Consider the following 23201-nt stretch of genomic DNA (forward strand, 5'->3'; position numbering starts at 1 on the left):
AGTTCCACCTAACACATCCGTCGATGAAGACATGGGCTTTCAGGAGGATACGGCTCCTGAGAAGGTCGTTGTGCAGCAGCCGAGTACAAGCATCGAAGATTATGGGGCATCGCAGCACATTAGCGACTCTCAAGATTTCAGAGCCGCCGCAGAGGGCGGTGAAAATGCTGAGGTTAGTAAAAATTTTATGAGCAGGCAGTTACATAATGATGTATTTTTTTTGTTCAACTAAACTAATGACATGTCAATCTTTCTTCTTTTTGACTCCTAGAGAGCAACCCCAGCTGGATGCACCTACTTCATAATGTTCTATGGTGAAGAAGCTGTAGCACCTCCTAACACACCCGTCTATGAAGACATGGGCCTTCAGGAGGATACGGATCCTGAGAAGGTCGTTGTGCAACAGCCGGGTACAAGCGTAGAAGATGATGGGGCATCGCAGGACATTAGCGACTCAAGATTTCAGAGCCGCCGCAGAGGGCGGTGAAAATGCAGAGGTTAGTAAAAATGTTAGGTGCAGGCAGTTACATAATGATGTATTTTATTCCTTCAACTAACGGACTGTCAATCTTTCTTCTTTTGAACCCTAGAGAGCAGCCCCAAAAAGGCCTGCGGCAGAGTGGCGGCCTGCAAAAGCGAGCAATGTAATTTTCAATTGTCTGTGGTGTTCAAAACAGGCTGAAAGTTCCACATACCAAAACAGTGATGGGTGTGACTAGTGTGTATGCGGCTCTAAGAACGGCATGTGTGAAAAGGAAGATCCAGGATTGTCCTACAATGCCAGGCAGTGTGTTAAGGGCTTCGCCGCGGCGGTGGCACTAAACTGTGTCAAGCGTGACTATTACAGCCTTTGTCACGGACATCAAATGAACGCTCCTCAGCAGGCGGAACACGAATGTTTGTGTGAATCATACAGAATAAGAACAATACGATATATTTATAGTTTGTTAGACCCGTACAAGGTGTATAAACTGATAAGGGTGGTGTACGGGCTGTACACTGAAAATAAATATGTCCACCCTGATATGGTGAGGATCTTGTCAGCGGCAGTCAATGAGATCCGATACGCCCATGACCCGAGCTTAACATGTATGCAGGGGCTGTGCACGGCTTTTGATAGAAAGACTCGTAGAAAGGCATATGTGTAATCTGTATAACAAAAATAGAAAAATAGGGTCTTTGGCCCCCGAAGACTATTTTAAACATTACATGATAGCGTGTGTTCAGAACAAAGTAGTAGAATGTTACACCGCAAGTTGGCTATGTGTTAATCCGTCCTTACGACGCTTACTTTGAAAATGTAAAGTACCTTCTGTTTGTTTTGTTAAAATTTTTCTTTACTTTTTATAAAAGGTCCTTATGCAAAACAAGTGTCATTCATTGCCTGGGGTGTAACAGATGTTAACATGCCGGGGGCCAGGTTAAGAAAACGTTATTATAATACAAGGGGAGTTGGTAGCTTGGGAAGCGCCGAAGCTCTGTATAGAAGGGCTGTAGATGAAAACGAACCTGTAAGCAGAGACCTGGTGAAGACCTGGTTATCAAGAGAGGAGGCGTATTCGCTCCATAAACCCGCCAGAAGACGATTTAAGAGGCGCCCTACAATCGTTAATGTGCGAATAGATTATCAATGGCAGGCAGATATCATCAGCCTTCAAGATATAGCAAAGCATAACAGCGACGCTCGTTATATATTAATCGTCATAGAGGTCTTGTCCAAGTAAGCCTACGCAGAAGCGCTACGCGATAACAGTGGGGCTAGCGTTACGGACGCTTTTAAAGCCATCTTCGAGAATGGGCAAATTCCTCAAAAACTACTAACAGATGCCGGTAAAGAATTCTTAAACAAGACATTTCAGAAATTATTAAAGCACCACAGGGTTCAACATTTTGTAACACACACAGAGGTAAAAGCAGCGGTTGTAGAGCAGTATAACAGAACGTTAAAGTCTAAGATGTGGAGGTATTTTACGGCCCACAACACCTACAGATACGTTGATGTTCTACAGGCTTTTTAGATGTATATAATGCCAGTTATCACAGAACCATCAAAACCGCGCCTAGTAACTCTTTTATCTGTTTGGAGAACGGTGTACGGGCATAATTTTGCTACAAAGGTGAAGAAGCCTATTTTTAAAAAAGGTGATCATGTAAAGATTTCAAAATTGAAAGGGGTATTTACGAAGGGCTACCAACAGACTTTTAGCGACAAAATATTTATAGTTGAAAGTGTGGAGCTTAAAGAAGGGCTGTATATTTACAGGTTAAAGGACTACGATGGGGAAGCGGTGTCAAGGGTCTTTTACAAGGAAGAATTACAAAGGATACCCGGCGATCCGCACAGAGTGTATAGGGTTGAAAAGATTCTGAAAATGAAAGGTAGAGGTGCTAATAGCCAGGCATATGTCAAATGGAGGGGCTGGCTGGAGAAATGTAACAGTTGGGTGTTGACCAGTTCCCTGAAGGGTGTGTGAGTTGAGGGCCGTGTAAAAGCTGCTGATTAGATGGAGACCACGCCCTTTTATATCACCCTGCCATCCAACACTTCTAAGGGCATGTTCCCTGACAACCAGATTTCTAATTATACCATGAAATCGGCTATGCCTGTGGAACTGAAAGGGGATTGGGAGGTAGCCCTAACCGAAATCCAATACCCTAGAACCTGGAATACATTTACACAGAGCGAGGCAAAGTTTTACATAAAGTGTGAGCAGGACCCTGTGAGCATGCAGGAGAGCATCCTATACGGCTACTACCCAACCGTTTTAAGTGTTGTCGACGCCATCAACAAATCCATAGGCAGCATCGAAACATATACAAATACTCATCTGTCGCTAGATAACTTCAGAAGGAAGGTGTTTCTTAAAGCCCCTAATCGCACCACGACGTTTAACTGCTCCGGTAAATTAAGAAGAGTTTTAGGCACAGTACAGAATGCGACACGTGCCCTGATACTAATGGGGGGGTTCTACATGCTCTATGTGTATAGCGATATTGTAGAGGCCCAGAGGATCGGCGATAGTTACTCGCCGCTGTTAAAGTGGGTCCATGTAAAGGGCGAAAATAATACGAAGGTCAATATTCAATTCAACAAACCCGACGACGTCACAGTCTCTAAAAACCATTTTGACACTATTTCAATTATGATCTTCGATGATCAGTCCATCCCGGTGTCCTTTAAATACAGGAAAGATATTGTTAAGCTTCATTTAAGGCTGAGACTTGACAGAGGCTATTAAGCAGGCATCATGGTGGTTGTGAAAACATATGGGGCCCTTCTATGCACTGGGACTATTAATGAAACCAGGCTGGATATGGAGGCCCTCCATACTTTCATGGGTAACCGGTTATGTACGGGGCGAGTCTAGGAGGTTTCTTCCGCAGTCTGTTTAGAAGAGCTATGCCCTTCTTGAGAAGAGGCTATGAAATTGCAAAACCGCATGTTAAAGCGGCGGCTACCAACCTTACCCAGGACGTTGTACGGTCTGTTACTTCGGCAGTTGCCGAACGCACGAACAAACAGCCGCAAGAAGGCGCTGGCTTGGTGAACAGACATCACGCGAGTGTTAAAAGGAAGCCCCGCGCTTCAAGACACAGAGGACCACCTGCCCCTTATAAAAAAAAGGAGGAGTTCTTCAAAACGCGCTCAGAAAAGAAAAATCCCAAGACGGAAGAGAGCTTCGAAGAGGAAGAGAACCGCCTCTAAAGTAAATATTTTTTAAAGCGGCGCAAACTAAAGCATGGCCTTCGTATATTGTGCATCGGGTGAGTGCGCCAAATCCGAGTTAGACTTATTTACTCTAAAGCCCACGCAGACGAGCATTGAAAACAGCTTCTTCATGGAGGTATCGCCTTTAGCCGCTTTGACGCCTCGGGACCCTATAGAGTTTTATGTATCGGGGTCCACGGATATGTATTTGCATCTCAACAACACGGACTCCATCTTATGTGTAAATTCGTAAAAGCAGATGGTTACGACAAAGCAGCAGACGCTAAAGTAGCTATGATCGCTTACCCCCTAGCAACCTTGTTTAATCAGGTGGACATCACCCTGGTTGATCGTCTCATCACACAGAGCGATAACATGTACACCTACAGAGCCTACCTCGAGCGCATTCTAAATTACAGTAGCGACACCCTCGACATGCAGCTTTCAGCAGGGCTCTTCTACAAAGACACATACGGACACTTTGAAGCCAAGGAGCTGGACGGTGACAATCAGGGCTTTGTAAAAAGAGCACGTTTTGCGGGGGGCAGTCGCCAGTTTGACCTCCTGGGCCGCATACATTCAAACCTATTCTTCCAAAATAAACTGCTCATCAACGGAATTGATCTTAAGATCAAGCTCACGCGGAACAAGGACTCATTCTGCCTCATCAGCGGGGATGCGGACCAGTACAAGCTGGACATACTGTCAGCGAGTCTGTTTGTAAAGAGGATAAAAGTGTCCCCGAGCGTCAGACTAACTCACGCCGACGCTTTGCAAATATCAAACGCCAGGTACGAGGTGGAAAGAGTAGCTCTGAAGGTATTCAGCATCCCGGCCGGTACCCGGTTAACTCAGCAACAGAATTTATTTCTGGTGCAATTCCCGAAGCTTATCATCATCGGATTTGTGGACAATACACCTTTTAGCGGCGTCTACGCCTCAAACCCCTTCAATTTTAAGCACTACAACATCAACTACGCTGCGCTGGTCCACGAGGGCACTGTGATTCCTGCAAAACCCTACACACCCAGCTTTATAACCTCCAACTACATCAGGGAATATCAGGGGCTAGTTTCGATAACCAGGAAGCATCTACGGGACTGCGGGATAGCCGCGTCAAGAAAAGGCTATGGGGCCGGATACACGCTGTTCGCATTCGACCTGACTCCCGACATGGAAGACGGCGATCACTACAACCTGGTCAACGGCAATCTAAAAGCTGAAATACGACTTAGTAATCCGCTACGTACGAATGTGAACATGGTCATATTCTCAGTATTTCACAGCATCATTCAGATCAACCATGCCAGACAGATTTTGTTTGACTATCTTTAAAACGTTTGTGAAATGGACACTGGGGAGATGCAGGACTTCTTAAGCAGGCATAAATACGCTAGGAAATACTTTTTAGGTGCTTTCCCTAGCGATGGGCTACCAGCTGAAATACGGCTAGAAATACCACGCACCCTAGTCTTTAACACCGATCCTCATTACAAGGGTGGAACACACTGGGCGGCCGTGTTTATAGATAGTGACAAGGTTACAGTGTTTGACAGTTCAGCAGAGTTCCCCGAGCACAGTATCTATACACAACACATATTGAAGTTTGTGAAAAAAGCAGCAGCGAGGGTTGAGTATAACAAGCTAAGGGTCCAGGATTCGTTAGCTATCACATGCGGGGAACACTATATTTATTTTATCAGTAAAATGTCGGAGGGTGTGGCGTTTAGAAATTTCTTAAATCTATATTCGAGTGACCTTGTTAACAATGACAGTCAAGCTATGAAATATGTAAAAGAAAACACAAGGGCATCAGTCAGACCTGTGAAAACAGAATATAACGTTTGTCAAAATTGTAAGGGCCTGTAACGTGTGTATGTTTAATGATGAACGTTTAAAATAAAGGCACTTTTAAAACACGCATTCAAACTCTGTATTTCTATGCTGCCACATACACCATCATTAAAAATGTTTTAAAAGACGAGTGAGACGATGAAAAGTTATAAAAGTGTTTATTACAAACAGTTATGTAGGTTACGCATTACAATGACATCGATTACTGAAGAAATATATGAAGAAAAAATCAGACACGATTATACATGTAATAGGCACAGTTATTCAGAAAGGCTGTAGAAACATTAACGTATGGGATTTGGACAGCGGCCTTTTTCTCCGTACAGATGGCGAAAGTGGGGTGCTCCAAGAGGGGGATAGTCGTGGGGCGTCAGAGGCAGCTGGCGATGGTGGCAGGGGTGTCTTTAAACTTTCAAGCATACGGCAGTGATCGTTATTACCCACGAGTGTGGAAGGGATGTTGAGTTCAGCGGCGGCTCGTAGAAACTGATCCCAACCTCTAGGAGCATTTTGATGCGTTAGGGTCTTGGGGTGCGTGAGACCTTTGACTAGATCGTACATGTGTGAACCAACAACCGGCTATGCCTTGTAGAGAAATTTGCTTTGCTCATTCCACGCTGTTAGGTCTTTAGAGTTTACTCATCAACATTTGCCCTGCCCCCCTGTGCCTCTGACTTATTTTTTTTTGGAGGTCAACAAAGATATCCGAGAGGGGGGGGTCTGGGCCGGTTGCGGCTGTTGGAGATGCGTAGCAGGCACAGGCGTTGCTGGCTGTTCAGAGTCCGGGGCATATAAAGATGGCTTATTTTTATCGGTATCCTACTGCTTGTAGTAGCTTAGAAAATTTTTGAGGGTGTTGGTGTAAAGGGTATCTTTGTCATACGGGTTTAGATCCGTACGGCTCAAAATGTCTTTAATTTCAGCATCCAGTCGTAGAGTCTCATTTTGCCGTATATCCCAGGTCTTGTCCGCAGAAGAGCCCAGTTGCTCCAGCTGTTGTCTAGGAACCAAATACATCTTTGCGGCCCATCACCGGCCCGAGAGGAGGCTTGTAATTAAGGGTATAGCTATGCCCAGCAATGAGCCTATAAAACCCCCAGACTGTTTCACCATTTTTTCTTGGTAATGAGTGAGGCCCTTTTATTACTGAGCTTCTTGATAAGATGTCGCTTCTTCTTCAACACCTGTAACTGGCTCTTTGATATAGGGGCGTTGCCTTTTAGAGTGTTTAGGGCTATTTCCGGAATGGCCGCCACTAAATCGTCAGAAGCAGCGCAGAGGGCCTTTCTGTGCTGGGGACTGGCTGTAACCAACATTTTCAGGAGGGCCAAATTGCGGCGTAGACGGTCAGACATGGTCAACACCTGGGTTATAAGGGCCGGGCTACAAATGTCTCTAAAGGGCTTCAGCGCGGCTTTTTATAGGCTCTGGGCTTGGTCTTTGGGGTGAAAGCCCTGGGAGATCAGGGGGAAAAATATCAGCCCTCAGTCGGTAGTCTTTTAGAGTGTTATTTTTTAAGTCGACCAGCAGGTAGCCGTGGGGTTTTGCTGTAGTGTCGTTAAAGGCCTCCATGAAGAAGTGTGTGTTTCCCGGGAACATATGTTTAGCTATGACGGATATTTGCTGTTTGTCACGGGGATTTTTAAATAAAACAAGATATGAGGCATTGAGTGCTATAGAGCGACTGTTCTTACCCTTGTAATACAAGTTCTGCACAATGCAGCATATGCTTAGATTGCGGTGGTGTGAATATTGAGTAAAAGCTCTCTCTAACTCAGGATGGTCACCACCTTCACGCATAAGGTCATCGACAATTACCATGTTTACAAGGGTCGGTGGCAGCAGCTCATCGTCGTTGAGATTATCAGGTATGCCTTCTATAAATCTGATATGAGGGAAGATGCGGGACAGGTTGGTATAAAGATCTTGCCAGCACGAATAAAGCCACAAAATGTTATTAGGTGTTTGGGATAAAGCACCGGCAGCATTTTCTAAGAGCTTTTTTTATAAAGTAGCTTTTACCGCAGTTTGAGGGCCCTGCTAATACGCAGTAGAACGGATGCTGTAATCTGGTGTCCATAGTGTGGTGGTGACCTCTCTAATGCGCCTAATAACCATACGGCAGTGTTTTATAGTCCGTAGTCAGGACCTATTTTGTCAAAAACAACGCGTAAGGTTTTATGTAGGGGCTGGGTTGTAATTTCCCACTTCTTTTTGGATCTGACTATGCATGGTTGGTTAACAACTATGGTTTTATCATTTTCACGATCGTCCGATGCAGAGTATTCGTGCACCAGATCCTTCAGACTGTCGAAATTGATTTTATGGTGTTGCTGACGTTTAATGTTATACCTAGGCTTTCCTGTATTCAGTTTCCATTGTTGGTAAATTCTGGTGGTGTTTTTTCAGTGTTTTCCAGTGATTTCAATACCTCAAAAAAACAGTGCTTTTCAGTGATTACTCATTTTCGCGCCATAAAAACAACTGAAACGGTGTTTTACCGGTGTTTATGGAACGCTTTGCTTTTATTATTGCTTGCTTTCTTCATTGATGCATGGTATATAGACAGTGTACGTACAGTGTATATGAGGTCCAAATACATCTTTGCAAGTCGAATTTATTGTAGTACACCATCCAATATTTCTTCAGTGATTCTTTGGTAATTCCCGCTCTCTCTTTTCTTCCCATGTACATTTTTTTTTGGGTGAAAAGGCCCTCTCGACATTGGCACTTGAGACTGGCAATGCCAAAACAGCCAGTACACAATTTGCCAACTCTGGCCACTGACGTAGCGTTCCATGCCAATACTGGTGCACCTCAAGGTTGACATTCTCTGGGACAGATTCTGCAGCATATGCCCTCAGAGGTATTAAAGCAGTCAAAAATGAAGCTGTACTTTTCGAAGTCTGGAGAAAATTCCCCTTTATGGAAGGGATCTAACACTTGTGCAGAGTGCCAAAGTGAGGCTTCGTTGACTTCAAATGCCATGGTTGTTGAAGGGACATTTCTATGCATCATAGCTAGCCATTTCTCATGCATTATAAAATAAAATTTCCTGAACTGGTCCTCAACACTTCTCTGCTTACCAAGTGGCAAGCATTCTAACAGGGAACATGTTGCAGTGCCAAAGTCACTAAAAGTGTCGCCTAGCCTACTCTCGAGGAGATGTTTGACATCTACACCAATTATGCTGAACGCTGGGTAGACAAGGGAGTTTTCTGACAAGGGAGTGATTATGTCCACTACAGCAGTCATGTTTTCCTGTAAAAATCTAAGTATGCAGTACAGTGTACTTTTTTTTTACATCACTATCAATATGCACCCAAAGATCCTCACATTTCTTGCCTTTTGCATCATCACTATGCAAACATTCAGTAAACGGTCACCACATAGATAATATTGCATTCACGGCCTCTAGGACTGAGAACCACCGACTAAATGACACAGTTGGGATGACTCTTTCTTTGCTGCCACACAAAACACAAAATGAGAAATATTTGCATTTTAGTTCCCGCGCATAACGAAACAGTGCACCTGAATGGACTACAAAATCGATAGCATTCTTCATTAGCTCAGAAGATTGTAAAGATGCTTTCAGCATACCATCTAGCAAGTGGCAAGGATCTCTTACAGGGAACCACTTCAGCTCAGATATTGCTTTTGACAGGTCATCACATAACTTTTTCATATACGTAGCTGAATTGCTGCAAATACAAAAAATATCACTCCAATCTTTGTTAAACTTGGTAAGAACTCTCTGCAGCAGCATTCCAAGTGACACTGTGTTGCATGTTTCCAGTACATCTAGATCTGCCATGATGGTACGTCTGTACCATCCATTTTTTTGCATCACAAAATGTGATTAGCACTGCCACTGCTGGGTCGCCACGCATCTCTGGAGGTTCATCAATGGTAACCGAGATCTTTACATCACCTTGGAGTAACTCTGAAATATGTTCAATATCTGCAAGGAACACCTCTGGTAGGTATTTCTCATATATTTGTGTTGCTTTTGGTAATGTTTTGCATGCTGATGCACGCTTGCAGAACAGATTCCCAATCGGTCCATCGGCTTGGTGTAAGCTGGCTCCCGATTGTACTAGGGCACGTACAAATTCACATGCCACATCCTTTTCTTCCTCCTGTTTTCTTTTGAAGCATGTCATTGTCTCAGCCAGAGATATCTGGCATAGACTGTCGCTATTAGGTGGCTCTTTCAATTTCAAGTGGGTCTTGGTGACAAGATGTTCAGCAATTCGGCTTGCAGTCTTCCCAGTTACTATTGGGACAGTCACTCTGCAAAACCTGCAAATTAACATCTTTTGCCCACGCTCTTCTTCAACCATGAAATCTTTGTTTTCCAGCACAAAATCTTCTGCCGTCTTTATTCTGTGGGGCATGTTCTGCGAAAACTAGATCAATAAAAAAAACACTTGGAAACCGGTTGCGTACTGTTGAGAAAATAATGAGAAAGACAACATTTTCATGGTCAGGTGACTACAGTGCAAACAGGGAAGAGCGCACTTGTGTTGCAATGAGTAACAGAAACAACAAGTTCTGGTCACGGGAGCTAATAGGCTAAAAGCACCCCAGGGCAGGGGTGCAAGGCCTTAATGTCTGTAAGGTTAAGTCAGCACTTTCCGAAATTTACCTGAAAAGGGAGGGTCTGTGCAATGCACACCTCTTGAACTGCGAGGTACAGAGAGAACTTTTTTGAACCACAGGTTTTGTGACTCTCCAGGTATGGGTAATTTATGAGAGATTTCTGGGGGTGTTGGGCATTGTAGGCAACGCAGGCAGTTCTCATAGTTCATTTAAAATCAATGTTGTCATTTGAAGAAAGTGAGAGCTGGGTGAAATGTGTTGTCATTTGAAGAAAGTGAGAGCTGAGTGACATGGTCATGGTTTTGGGCACTCCTCACAAGTCACGTAGCATGATGGCACGGCTCTGAGTAAACCTAGGCTGGTTTTCACTGCTGTTTTTTTCCCCTCGGAGATTTATATAGTGCTAACTCGACCTGAAGGTATTGAAGCGCTTCACATGAGCACCTGTTGCGTTACACAAGGGCACATTCTTTGGATGTTGAGCGTCATTGCCGAGACTCGAACCCCGTTTGCCAGATTTGAGGTCGACCGCCCTAACCATTAGACTACATCCTCTCCTGCTGTTATTTTCAAGGTTTATGGAAGAGTCTATGCTTTAAGTGTTTGAGTTTGTGAAGTTGAAATCTTGCCATTGCAGTATCACAATGATTACAAAAACATGTTTTGTAAAAGAATGATAACTGGTTTGCTATTTCAGCAATCACATTTTCTAGCCTAGTTTACTGGGGTCATTTCTCGTTTAATCGGTGTGCTTAACAATTTCATATAAGCAAAGTCAGATCCATGCACGAAAATGATGAGAATTAATTAGTAAATTGTTCCCGTGCGCTTAAATGTCAACAGAGGCATTACAAAGAGGCAAATTACACTGAGTATAATTTGCGCAATAGGTCTCTCACAGATGTTTTTTTCGACGAGTGCAAATATATGAAGCTACTTTTTTAGAGTGGATTGCGGAGAAAGACAGACCAACATTAAAATAGTTTTTTTGCTAAAGATCTCCTGTCTATATTTTATGTTCAGATGGTGCTTTACTACTATGCTTTCTATCTTTCAAAAGGTTAGACCATCTGGCATCAAAGCGAATCACAGTGGAAAATGGCTGTTTATGAATTAGATAGATCACTGAAATTGCTCTTTCTTCTAAAGGTTGTGCACTGCATATTACAGTATTTACTATGATGGTATTGCTCCAAGTAAAACTTGCAAGAAAACTATGAAACTGTGAGATTCAAAGTGCATTATAACATCTGGAACGAAATGTGAAAGACAGCTGCTGGAACTTAATGTGTTGTAAAATACAAACATTAAACAACATCGTATGGCGGTGCTTGAATGCCCTTTGCAGGGGCTCTACGAAGGGGTGCAAGAGCAACACAGCCTCGTTAAGTAAATGGTCTTTTTAAAGACTTGTGAATTAATCGGGTGCGGCCGCATGCAGACAAATAGCAGACCACAACAGCTCCTCTCCCCCACGTTAGCCAGGCAGGGGGCCTGGTGTTGCTCTGGCCCTTGCTCATGGGCCGCATTAAGCAATACTAGCACATTGAAAAACGCAAGAAAGAAACTTGAGGGTGCCGCCTCTTTCCCCAGTGCCCACCCCCACGTTAGCCAGGCACGGGCCTGGTGTTGCTCTGGCCCTTGCTCATGGGCCGCATTAAGAATTTCAGGCACAATCCTTTATTAATTTCCTGCCTACTTATCTTGGGTGAGCTGGATGCAACATCGTATGCAGGGGCTCTACAAAGGGGTGCAAGAACAACAAAGCCTCGTTAAGCCTGCAAGTACTTGACTCACTGGAACCCGTGAAATTCACCTTCATTGAGAACATTGCCCCAGCAGGGTAAGTGGCAGGCCCTGTGAGTTGGAAAACCACAACAACGGAAACCGCAGCACACAGCACCCTAATCACCACATACATTACAGATGGCAAGCGCTTTATGGAACTAACCTTGCAGTCTGAAATAGATCTGACTGCACTTCATGACCTATGAGGTCAAAGAACACAGGAACCTGAATAAGTGAAAGCGACCGGGCTAATAAATGTATACTGCACAAGTACAACACTCCCAACATTTACCTTGGATGGTTCAAACTAGGCCTTGGAACACTAGCGGCCGTCGTCTGGTCATAGTCTCGTCGTCGTGGTTGCCTGAAGTGTGGCGAGGTGTGTGGGGCCAGACAAACTCCGGCCAGTATTTTAAATGGGACCTGGCCACACCCACCAACCTTGCAGACCAATGTGTCCCCCCGAATTTAATGGGGGTGACGCACGTTCCGAGTTGCTTTCCTTCTCGGGCCTAAATTACAGTTTGATCTGCAATGCTGTGGCTCCATCAAGTGGCGCAACAGCAATGAAAATCAGTGACACTCGGTTTAAACTGGGTCAGCTGATTTTCATCCGGTAGGGTACTGTTGGACAGAGTCGGTTTTAACCAAATTCCGGACAGCCTAGTTATACCTTTGACCTTCACGCACATTTTGTTGGTGTTTGTTTTGTAGGAGTAGGTCTTTGGTCCGGATGAGGTAAATTCTATTATATGTTCATCCTTATCGAGTTCACTGGTCAAATTACCTAGATAATCCCCAAGAGGAGGATCTTCATCACCAGGTTTACTCAGAAAAGTCACAGAGTCTGTATCATGATACAGGCAGCGGTCCTGGAGTTTATCCATAACCCTTTAAACCTCTAGACGGGCGTGGGCTGTCGTTAAGCAGGCTATGAAGATGTTTGTTGTTACACGTTGTGGGGTACTTTTGTGTATTTCCAACACACAGCCGCAGTCTCGTCATCGATAAACTTGCAGTTGGACACCTCGTAACAAGGGGCACAAAGGTACTTAAACAGTTCGTCAGGATCTGTTATTAAGGTTGTATTTGACATGTTTGTGCGCTGTGCAAATTTTCCCCATAAGAAGTTGAGGCACAGTTTGGCTAACTGTCGGTGGGCTGGGTTGATCTCTATCAAATGGGGTCATAAACATATACCCTCGTGAGCGTGGTAGTCATCGATGTATTTCTGCTTTGCATCTTGACTAGTACACCAATCGGGATATCCTGAGGCCTCCCGTTTGTCTCTGAGAAACAAATTAATGTAGCGTGAAAAGAGACGTGTCGTGGTCCTCTTAAAATGCCACACCTCGTGTACTCTCCCGAGTCTGTAGCCTTTCTCTAAGGCAGCTTGGACCTCGATGCTACACCATGTCGCTGTGAGCATCCTTTGTTCTTCGGTGTGACTACAACCACCAACCTCTTTAAACACTGCGCATGTTCGACAGAGGGGGAACATCAGCTTACCATTCACTCTGTATGGTAACACTGGAAAATAAAGCTGCCTTGGAGGATAGATATCACATTTGATTAGCCCAAAGTATTCAGAAAGGGGCTTAAAGTCTCTATATATGATGGTGGGGTGTCCTAAGGGGTATACCTTCATTTTGTTCACAAATGGGTACAGACTGGTGAAATCATAGTAGTGTTTTTTCTCACCCTCCCCAACGGCCCTGTACAGTTGTATGGCATCTGTACGACCCCCGAATAAGGCATCGCGGGGCTCCAGAGGTTGTGGTAAATCATGACTCTGAAGGAAAGAGCAGAGGTCTGTGTCGGTTGTTAGCATATCTAACCACTCATGCTCCCAAAGGACCCTCATAGCAAAGCCACATTTTTCAACATATTGGGCCCTCATCAGAGTTGGTTGTGAAAGTGCTCAAATTTGGTACCCATCAGTTTGTTAAACTCGTGGGGTTTGTAACACTGAGGGCAGCTGTGGTAAAAGCAGCCGTTGTATTCAAAGGCCGTCGGCACTCCCTTAATTACAGCGTACCCATCCAGGTAATAGGGACCCAGGCGGTATTCACCACCCTGTAAGGCGTGTTGAATATGTATGTCTTCCTTCTCAGAGATGTACATGAGCCATTGGATAGATAGGGTTGAATAACGTTTCTGTTTACCATTATAGATGTCTGGCGGCACTAGAGCGATACTTTTTGGTCTTAAAAACATGTGCTTGTAGATGGACATACACATGGAGGCCAACGTGATGTTTTGAAAAGAGTCTATGTATTCGACCGTCTTTGTCATTTGAGGCGTCTTGGGTTTCAAGAGCCAGACTTTCTTAGTCATAGACACCACAACATCTCTGAAGAGGTTGCATGCTTGTTGCACGATCAGTACATCAGCCTGACAATAAGCTTTCAACTCGTTTGAAAATGAAACTCCTTTTCACGGTTTTCAGAGTACCATTGTAGAAACCTCTCTTTCTCAGCAGGCATCATATATTCAACCCCGTAGCTGTCCGGTGGCGGCATGGCCCCCACATAATTCTGGTTCGCCCAGGTGTTAAAAAAGTGTGGAAAATAACATTTACACCCGGGGAAACCAAAGGCTTTTGGCAGCTTGCTCAATTTCTTGGGTAGGAAATTCAGGGTGTCTATGAACCTTATTTGTAACTGGCTAGCCATTAACAACATCAGCTTGGAACCTTGAGTGATGAGTTATACTTGTACCTTTTCACGAATCATATTTTGTAAAATAAAGAATGAATCGTATGCTTTTGAGTTGTGGGCCAGCATGGTATATCCTTTGAATTTGGATTGAATGAATGTATTAAGGAAATCACCAACGCACGTTCGCCCCTCAAACTCCCAGCAGTCATCAGAAGTTAGATGGTGTGCGTAAATATAGTTAGGTTGGTCTGGTCTGGGGTCTGCCTTTAACCATGTAACACCGGTGTACAATTCCTACCCTACATGGAGTCTGACACCTTGGTCATTTCATGGCTCTGCATTTGTGATCTGTCACCACATACCGGCCGCACTCTTGGCAATCCATTTTAGGGATGCATTTAACAGCTTTGCGTTGTATGCTCAAGCAGTGTTGCGAGCGACAAAACATCTTACAGTTGCGGCACCTCACCTTCAGGGCGACGTCTATGACGCAACCCCCTCTGACACATCTTATAGTGTATTTCACACTGATGATGTGCCTTAGTGTTGTATATATGGTCTCAATGTGTGCACACGTACTTGACTCCCAGAAAACTTTTAAGGTTCAAGATACCGTAAAAGTGATTTTCGTGGTGAAGGACATATACGGTCTTGTTTTTTCACACGTTCCCTGGTTGTAAAGTACTTCCAAGAACCGTTGTGAAAATCTGTTTTATTGACTTTTTATGCACAGACATAAGGAAAAAGAAATTCCAAGACACAATAAACATCAAAGCATGTTCTTGAATATAGAATGACCCCCAATGCGCCGCCTCGAAAGCAGTACAATGTTGTAGTACCTGGAAGTGGGGAAAGCAAATAAGTTGGAACAGTCAGGGGAAAATTACAAAACATTCACCGCGGAGACCACACGATGATCTCCTATGGGCTATTCCCCACAAAACTGTCTATATAAAGTAAAGGAAAAAAGAAAAGAAGGAAACGGAAAAAATAAAAATTACACACTCATCATGCCCCTAGAATGAAGGCCAAAGCAAGTAATAAAGAACAATTCGAAGAAGCAACTTGTGCCTATCAAATTATCATATGGAACTCACACATACAAACAAAAAAGGGGGAGTTAAAAAAAAGAAAAAAGCACCTAACAATTGCCAGGGGACCATGTGCTCCTAAATGGGAGAGAAAATAGACATCGAATCTCCAGGTATAGACGGGGGAGAGGAAGGGGGGAATGTGGGGGGTGAAGTGGAGGGGGCGCAGTGCCCTTCACTAAGCGGGAAGGGGGGAGGTTGGATCTCCCAGTACCCAGCTCCCAGAACACCCTAGACCGTAGACTCCGGCAAGGAGGGTCCCGCAGGACGGTCCGGCATGTGGTGTGCCTCCCAGGCCCTAAGAATATCCCCCCACGGTTCCGCATACGGCTGGTGTCGCTTGGTGATCCTGTCTTCCGCAATCAGGGCCCGCTCCTCAGCCCTAGCCCAACGTGTATCCAAGAACCGTTGTGATAAAGAACTTTCACCGTAATGGCGAATTAGTTCTCAAAAAGGCCTATGTCGCCAAAGCCGACCATGTGGTCTGGAGGTATTTCAAGAACCTTATGGGCTTTAGCCGCTCTAGACTTGATGACCACATCGGTGGTGTTGCGCCCCATCAGCAACCCAACGATGCTGTCTGTCAGACAGGTGTTGGCTGCTCCGTTGCTAGAGTTGAGCAGCCAACGTTGTTTCCTACCAATTATCTTGCTGTATAGGACGCTCTTTAAAGGCCTGGAAACACCCCCCTCATGACCCCGTACAATGAGGGCTATGACTCTAAAAGCGCCATAGGCAACTAGTTCAGCCTTACTCTGTAAAAGCCCGAGAGGTTTTCTAAAAATTCCACTGCGTCAAACACATTGAGGGACCTTCGTTTGGTAAACAAAGGACTGTCAAAACCCTGCCCCTGGAAGCGTAGCTGGAAAAAATCATTAGGCCCCACATCGCGTAACAACCTTTCTATGAGTGTTTGCACAGCCTGATGTATGGCTAAAACACCATGAGTGGAGGACCTTATCTGGTGAAGGTTAATAAACCTAAACTCCTCGTAGTGTTCTATAGCGTTAAATCTCTCTACAGTATGACTGTAGCTTCTAACGCTCTCTAAAAACACGGTCTCTGAATCCTCATCTTGAGGAATTTGACTTGATTGGGAGCTTGCTGCTGTATCATTTTGGGGATTCTGGTTTAGCAAGGGCTCTGGGGGTCTTTTAAGCCGCGTTTTAGCTCATATTCTGGCTTTTTTTAGTTTACTTATTAAAAGCCTGTGCTGCTTAGCACTATTAGCCCACTTCTGTATTTTACGGGACCATGCTTTTCTAGGTAGACTTCCCCATCCTATCTGAACAGTATGGTTTGTGCCTGTGGGCGACGTGCTCATAGAGGCCTCTGCTACAGACCCATCCCACGGACCTTCTGGGTGTTCCTGGTGTTGGAGTGTTGGCGCTCTACCCCTCGAGCCCTTCAATTGCAGGATGTTCTCTCCTGAACTTATGTAATCCCGGGTGCATGGTACTGGTGTATGTGATTCAGGCGCTGTTTGTGAAACTGTATGACTTTTTTTTTAGGGGTTCCATGTACTTTTTACGCTTGAGCAAGCGTAAGAAGCGCAGGGACTTTGTCAGTACCGTGTGGACCTTACTGCTATATTTTGATTTGTGCGTACTTTTATTAATACCCGGGGCATGTTGGTTCTTTAGGGGACGGTGTAGGCCTAGTCACGCAGGGACACTCCATATGTCGGACACTGTTGCTTGACACGTTTGGAGGATCACCCTTTTGCACTGGTCAACCTTTGTCAGTATCTTCCGCTGCGCCTCCAGCCCGACCCTGTCATCGCTACCACACATCCCCAATTTTAAGGTGGCGGTGTTCGCTTGGCATTTTAGCTTTCTGACCGCCAGCTGTATGTCTTTCAAATGGGCCCCTAGTACCTCTTTTGGGTTTACAGAATCATATTGCGGCGGATTAGGGATGAATACAGTGCCTGGTTGTACAATGACCTGTAACACCCCTAGACCTTCTCTCGCCCCATCCGCCACAACGCCATTCTGTAACTGAGGGCCTGGGGGGGATCATAGAAACAGGGTTTCAGTGCGAACACCCCGGGGCGGCCATGGAAGGATCCACACTAAATACGCCCTGCAAGTCCTGATTTGACCAGTCGTCCCAGCCCTTACTGTTATCGTCGTATATTGCTAGGGGTGATGTGTGATTTACACTGAATGCGGGGGTGGTTGGGTCGTACGCTCCCAGAGGGGTAATAGGGGACATATGGCATGGGTAGTGTAAATGGCTGTCGAAATAATCGAGGGCCCTATCAGCTAAGGAATTGTCGGGGTTGTGGTCGGGTGAATATCTAACAGCCATATGCAAATCCCCATTGTACGTGTTAGAAGGACCCTTGTGCGCTGCTTCTGCTGGTCTTTCAAGTTTGTCTACCAACCCTGTCAATGCCTTGAGACACCAGCTGCTGCCGTTATAAGATGCTCCTGAGGGTTGTGCATTTTCAGACTCTTTGAGTTCCTAAGCCCATCAGGCATGATTATAGCAGGGTTTGGGGTTGGTCTAGGGGGAGCCCCTCTTCCGGTGCTGTTAGTTTATTTGAAACTATAGAGGGCTTCAGGGTATGGGAAGGGTCCTGTGGTGTAATGGGCTTGATTAAGGGATCTGCTACTGCTTCTACTTGTAACGCCTGTACCCCTTGCTTCTTCTTAAGATATTTTCTTGAGAGGCGATTCACTTTAGGGGGTTGGGGCTGTACCGTATCTTCTACAACAGCCGTCACAGCCGCTGGACCATTAGAGATCAGGGATGTAGAGGGTTCATTCACAGGCGTCACAACATTTTTTAGTAAGAGATCTAGAGGCGTAGTTTGGGCTCAAGGACCACAGGTTTCTTCTTGAGGTTTAAAGGCATTGTTTGGTAATCTGGGACTACAGGCATCTTCTTAAGGGTTAAAGGACAGGGTTGGGGCTCCGGGGCCCTCAGCTTCTTCTTAAGGGTGGGTTTGTTTGAGATGAGAAGCCCCATTTGAGGCCTGGAGAGGGTTCAGATACGCACCGTCGCTTTTACACAGAAAAGGCATTACGGTGTCTGGGATTGTAAGCACGTCTCCGTTGTTGTCCCCCTCCCTGTGCAGAATAGACATTCCTGTAGGCGTGTTGATCATGTTGGAGGAGGGATTGATTTGACATTTCACGGCAGTGCCGTCTCTCTGTTGTATGTGGGTGTAGTATGAACAGAGCTTGCCCTGTCGTACACGCCTACTCACACATTTTGCTGTAGACAAGGTGTTCGGGACTGTCTTTGTGATGTCCCTTAATGGTGTCGTCGACCTCTTAGCCTTACACTTGTCTTCTCCAGTGTTCTTTTAAACGGCTCATGGAATGTAACGTAAAAAATATATATATATTAGACAGAGTAAGGAACCTGTATAAGCTGTTTACACTACCCACAGACCAGTGCTTAATTTGTAAAATATTAAGTCAAGGTGCTAACATTTTTGTAGGAGGCCACTCCCACTTCCTCTGTTGGCTCCACCCATTTCCTCTGTTGGCTCCACCCACATCCTCAACTGGCCCTGCTGAAAGCCAGATGTAATACCCAATCTGAATTTCAGCAAGGAAGCCTTCCTCAAATAAGGTTTTGATAGGAGGTTCCCCTACTCCATGACCATTTTGAAAAAGATTAAAACAAACGTGCATTTAAAGCACAATTTTGGAACAAATTGGCTAAAGTGACAATGGCATCACTGAAGTGTTAGGATTGTGAAAAATCCAAGCTTCACACAAAGGACAAGCATAGCAAATTAGCCTTGCTCATTCCGGCGGAGGTGGCGAGGGTGTGGTAATGTAAGCAGTGGAGCATTTTGGAAACCACTGTTGCAAGCATATTACTAAAGCATTCTGTAGCAGTGCTCTGTCAATTACAGACAGCACATTTCCATTGAAATTGTCAAAAAATGCCACTGACTTTCAGTTTTACTGATAAAACTATGTGCCAGTCAAACGATTATGAGTGGATATTGGGTTTTAGAAAATATCTACAATTTGCACATCACCAAGTAAGGTGTCTTTTTTAATTTTGCTCCAAATAAAATCATTGTTTTCATCACACTTCAGAATTACAAAATAATGTGCTTCACTTCTTTAAATGCCGATATACTTTTGAAATATGTATGCAGTTTCTTTACAGACAGTTTGTTTTACAAAAGCCACTAACTTTACAGTCCTATGAAGAATAAACAGCACTTTGTCAGATAACATAGCCTACCATTTGACCTATCTTTGAATGCACAGTAAATGTGACAAGATGAAAATAATTTTTTTTAAAGCATTAGTTTGGCTACTCCCCATTTGAACTCTACCCTGATTAATTTGGGGCTGCTGCAGCAGCATCCACACGCCTATTTCCAGCACCTATGACCCAGGCCATAACGCATGAAAATGGCACATACTAAGTTTGGACAATGCAAACTTAGCAGGTTATAACCACTACCACCAGTCCACTCTGCCTGTGCTGCCTTCTACCCTCATGGCTCGACAACACAGGAGAAAGCCCCACACAGTCTTGGTCTAAAACTTGAGGTCACTCTGCCTTGGAACAGAAGCACCCAGGGAGCCTTTTGCACATATCAGAAGGGAGTGGCTCCTGCATATTGCAGAGAGGAACTACTGGGGGGTCCAGGTAAACATTTGCATATTATTTAATGCTTATGCTCTGTGCCACATGCAACATAAGCATCAAATAATATGCAAATGCGTACCATGGTGGCGACGAGGGCAAAGGCCACGGGCACCAGGCAGACTAACCACACTAGGGCAATCAAATTTGTATCGTTTTCGGCTACCAGATTGAATGACAGTCCTGGGGATGGGGTGATGTCTATCTAAAAAAGGGAAAAAAAGCAGTGCTGGGTCAGCACGTGTTAAGCTGTGTGCACGCTGAGCATGCGCCCTACATTGTGCTTGCTGCTGGCACCGGCTCTGAGGGAGAGTTGGAGGCTGGCAGCATCATGGGCTTGGAGCAGACTGTCACAGTAGCCTTCTTATTTTGTTACTGTGGGCCGATTTAGCTAAACAATTGGCCTCGAGTAACAAAGCCAACCTCCTGTTTCAGAAACATCCCCATCCCTTCCATCCTCCCAGGGGTCTGCCCAGTATGCAAGTGTGATTGCTTGTCAGTCACAAGTTACAATATCGGCTGCCTCACTAGACGTGCTCACTGGTGCAAGGCCTCCCAGGCGCCTTCCCTCTGCTCTACTGGTTCCTTCCATCTGAACTCTGCATCCAGACGTGGCACACTCCAAATAAATCAACTTTTTTATCAACAGTCGAAACCAGCCCCTGCAATCAGGGGTCAGCTGCTGGTTGAATATTTACAAGGGCTGCACCACGACCACTCACTTCTGCACTCAAAACAATTTTTAAGACAGCAAAACAACTGTCCAGGCAATTTGCAAAATGTGCAAACTGACGATCTTAAAGCTTAGGACACAATATCATAAAATGAGAATCTCTAGAGTCTGCTGGTTAGGTGTCAGATAAATGTATAGATTGGTAGTGATACTAACAAATTAATTCCTACAGACTTAACTCTTTGTAGCAATTTACATGCCTCCCACCCGATCACAAATTGGTCTCTGATTCAATTTATAGAGACGCACATACAAAAGTAAACAAACTGTTTTGCAGGGTCACACAGTAGGAAAGAGTTAAGTCACTATCGTAAGATGAAAACCTCATACAAATGTGTTGTGATAAAAAGCATGCACATTAATCCACTTAGCTATCCACTCTATGTTAACGTAATGTAATGTTTCTCTGCAATACTTGGTTTAGAACATCAGAAGCCAAAACAAGCATACAGAAAAAACATATTCCTAAGTAGAGCCCAGAAGAGAGGATCAGTTTGAGACCGTCTCTAGAGCAGGATAAAACTAGTTATCTCCGAGGAAATCACCCATATTTCAGCTTAGCAGCTATGAATGGCGGGGCATCATTACCAGTAGGAGTGAGTTGGGTACAAATAAAATTACACTTCTCACACCTCGTTCGTCTCCCACCCCCTGCTTTTGGCGAACCCAGTACCTATGACATGCTCCTAACATTTCGTGTGAGAGGCTCTGTTATAGCAAGTAGCCCTGACCAGAATGCATTTTAATAGCTATACATATTAAACACAGGACTGTTCGGAATTTAACCTTTGGCAAATAAATGTGCATCTCTGTCACTTTCAACAAGTTTACTGGACTGTGTGGTGTGCAGAGGGAATCTCCAATGTGAGGCAAAAGTTTTGTGGAAAGGGCGACTGCGATTTCTGTGGCCTTATCTCACATTATCAATTTTCACTTAATCTAATAATCACCAATGCGTGTTTTTTTACAATTAGACTGATGCCTACTTCGAGGGCCAGAAAAGGCACCTGCCGTCAATTCGGTATCAGATTACAAAAGCTTTTCTCTCCTGCTCACGTTTGGGTACAATTGAAATGAAAACTTTAAACTGTAAGGCTGTATTACTGGAGTAATCTCGTTCCACAAAGTGAGGTGCTATGTGAAAGAACAATGGACAGCGATTTTTCGAGCGTTTTGTTTCTCTTGGATTAGGCTTAGGGCCGCACGCCAGTCAAACTACAGTGGTGGACTTCATCTGACTGGCATAAAACTGTGCTAGCCGGCAAGCTCAAGAAAAAGCAGCATTACTAACAGTGGTCGAAGTGGGGAAAAAAAAGTAGGGGAACTGTGTGCAGAGAATCAGACGGCGAGAATAACCTGAGGATTGGATCAGTGGGCGGAGTAAGAGGTGTGGCCAGGATGCGCAAAACATCCCAATCTTTAGTATTTGTTTTGCATTTTGCTGACCAGTTACAGCTTATTATGTTATGTAATTCAACCAATGGATACACATGATTATTTTAACGATTAATATGAGTTATTGAAATTAAAATAAATTCACAAAGTGGGATATGTTTCTAATCACAGAATATCCCAAATATGCTTAAAAGTGGAAGCACAAGCCATTTGTGTCCGAGCCATGGAGTTATTGTCGTCAGCAATATACACAGAGACAATCAATTTTATGTGTGTAAATCACTGTATAGGAAATGTTACATAAGACAAAGGACTGCAAGGGGTAGGAGTCACATGATAACCATTCTAGTAGGCAGTATAGTTTAATAGTGATTGATCTGGAGAAACACAAACCCAGATTTTAAAACTTAATACCATGATTGGGGGTTCTCTTTAATAATTATTATTGATTTCTATCCAAATGAACACTTTTTGCAACATTAGGATAATCAAAGGCCTAGGGAAAAAAACATAACATGCTAGTTTATGCCTTGCAGTTTGTATGCGGCTCTTAGATGAAATTTAATAGCTCCCTGTTCTTTGTTAGGATTTTAACTTATAAACTGCAAGTAGCAAAAGGATCTCACTGACAAATGCAGTAACCCACTGACCTATTTACAATATGTGCACTTTGTTATGGGCATGGTACATTTTCGTTGCAGCAGGCACATTAACCCTCTGCGCTATCTTTCCATGAG

The 23201-nt window shown here is 44.4% G+C and overlaps 1 protein-coding gene across 1 annotated transcript; it reads left to right on the forward strand.

Moving 5' to 3' along the window:
* The first annotated feature begins 4003 nt into the window (after positions 1-4003).
* Positions 4004-22181, forward strand: LOC146855473 (uncharacterized protein F54H12.2-like). Its single transcript, XM_085651145.1, has 2 exons — positions 4004-4984; positions 22044-22181. The coding sequence occupies exons 1-2, from the start codon at positions 4004-4006 to the stop codon at positions 22179-22181; spliced, it is 1119 nt and encodes a 372-aa protein (XP_085507271.1).
* Positions 22182-23201: the final 1020 nt, after the last annotated feature.

Source organism: Triturus cristatus, chromosome 4_1 (genome assembly GCF_964204655.1).
Source record: "Triturus cristatus chromosome 4_1, aTriCri1.1, whole genome shotgun sequence".
NCBI lineage: Eukaryota > Metazoa > Chordata > Amphibia > Caudata > Salamandridae > Triturus > Triturus cristatus.

What these genes read in the sequence shown, in the direction of transcription:
- LOC146855473 (XM_085651145.1), top strand. Translation starts at nt 4,004, where the DNA reads ATGATCGCTTACCCCCTAGCAACCTTGTTTAATCAGGTGGACATCACC. An exon ending in TGAACATGGTCATATTCTCA is followed by an intron (nt 4,985 to 22,043) that starts GTATTTCACAGC and finishes TTTTACAATTAG; the next exon opens with ACTGATGCCTACTTCGAGGG.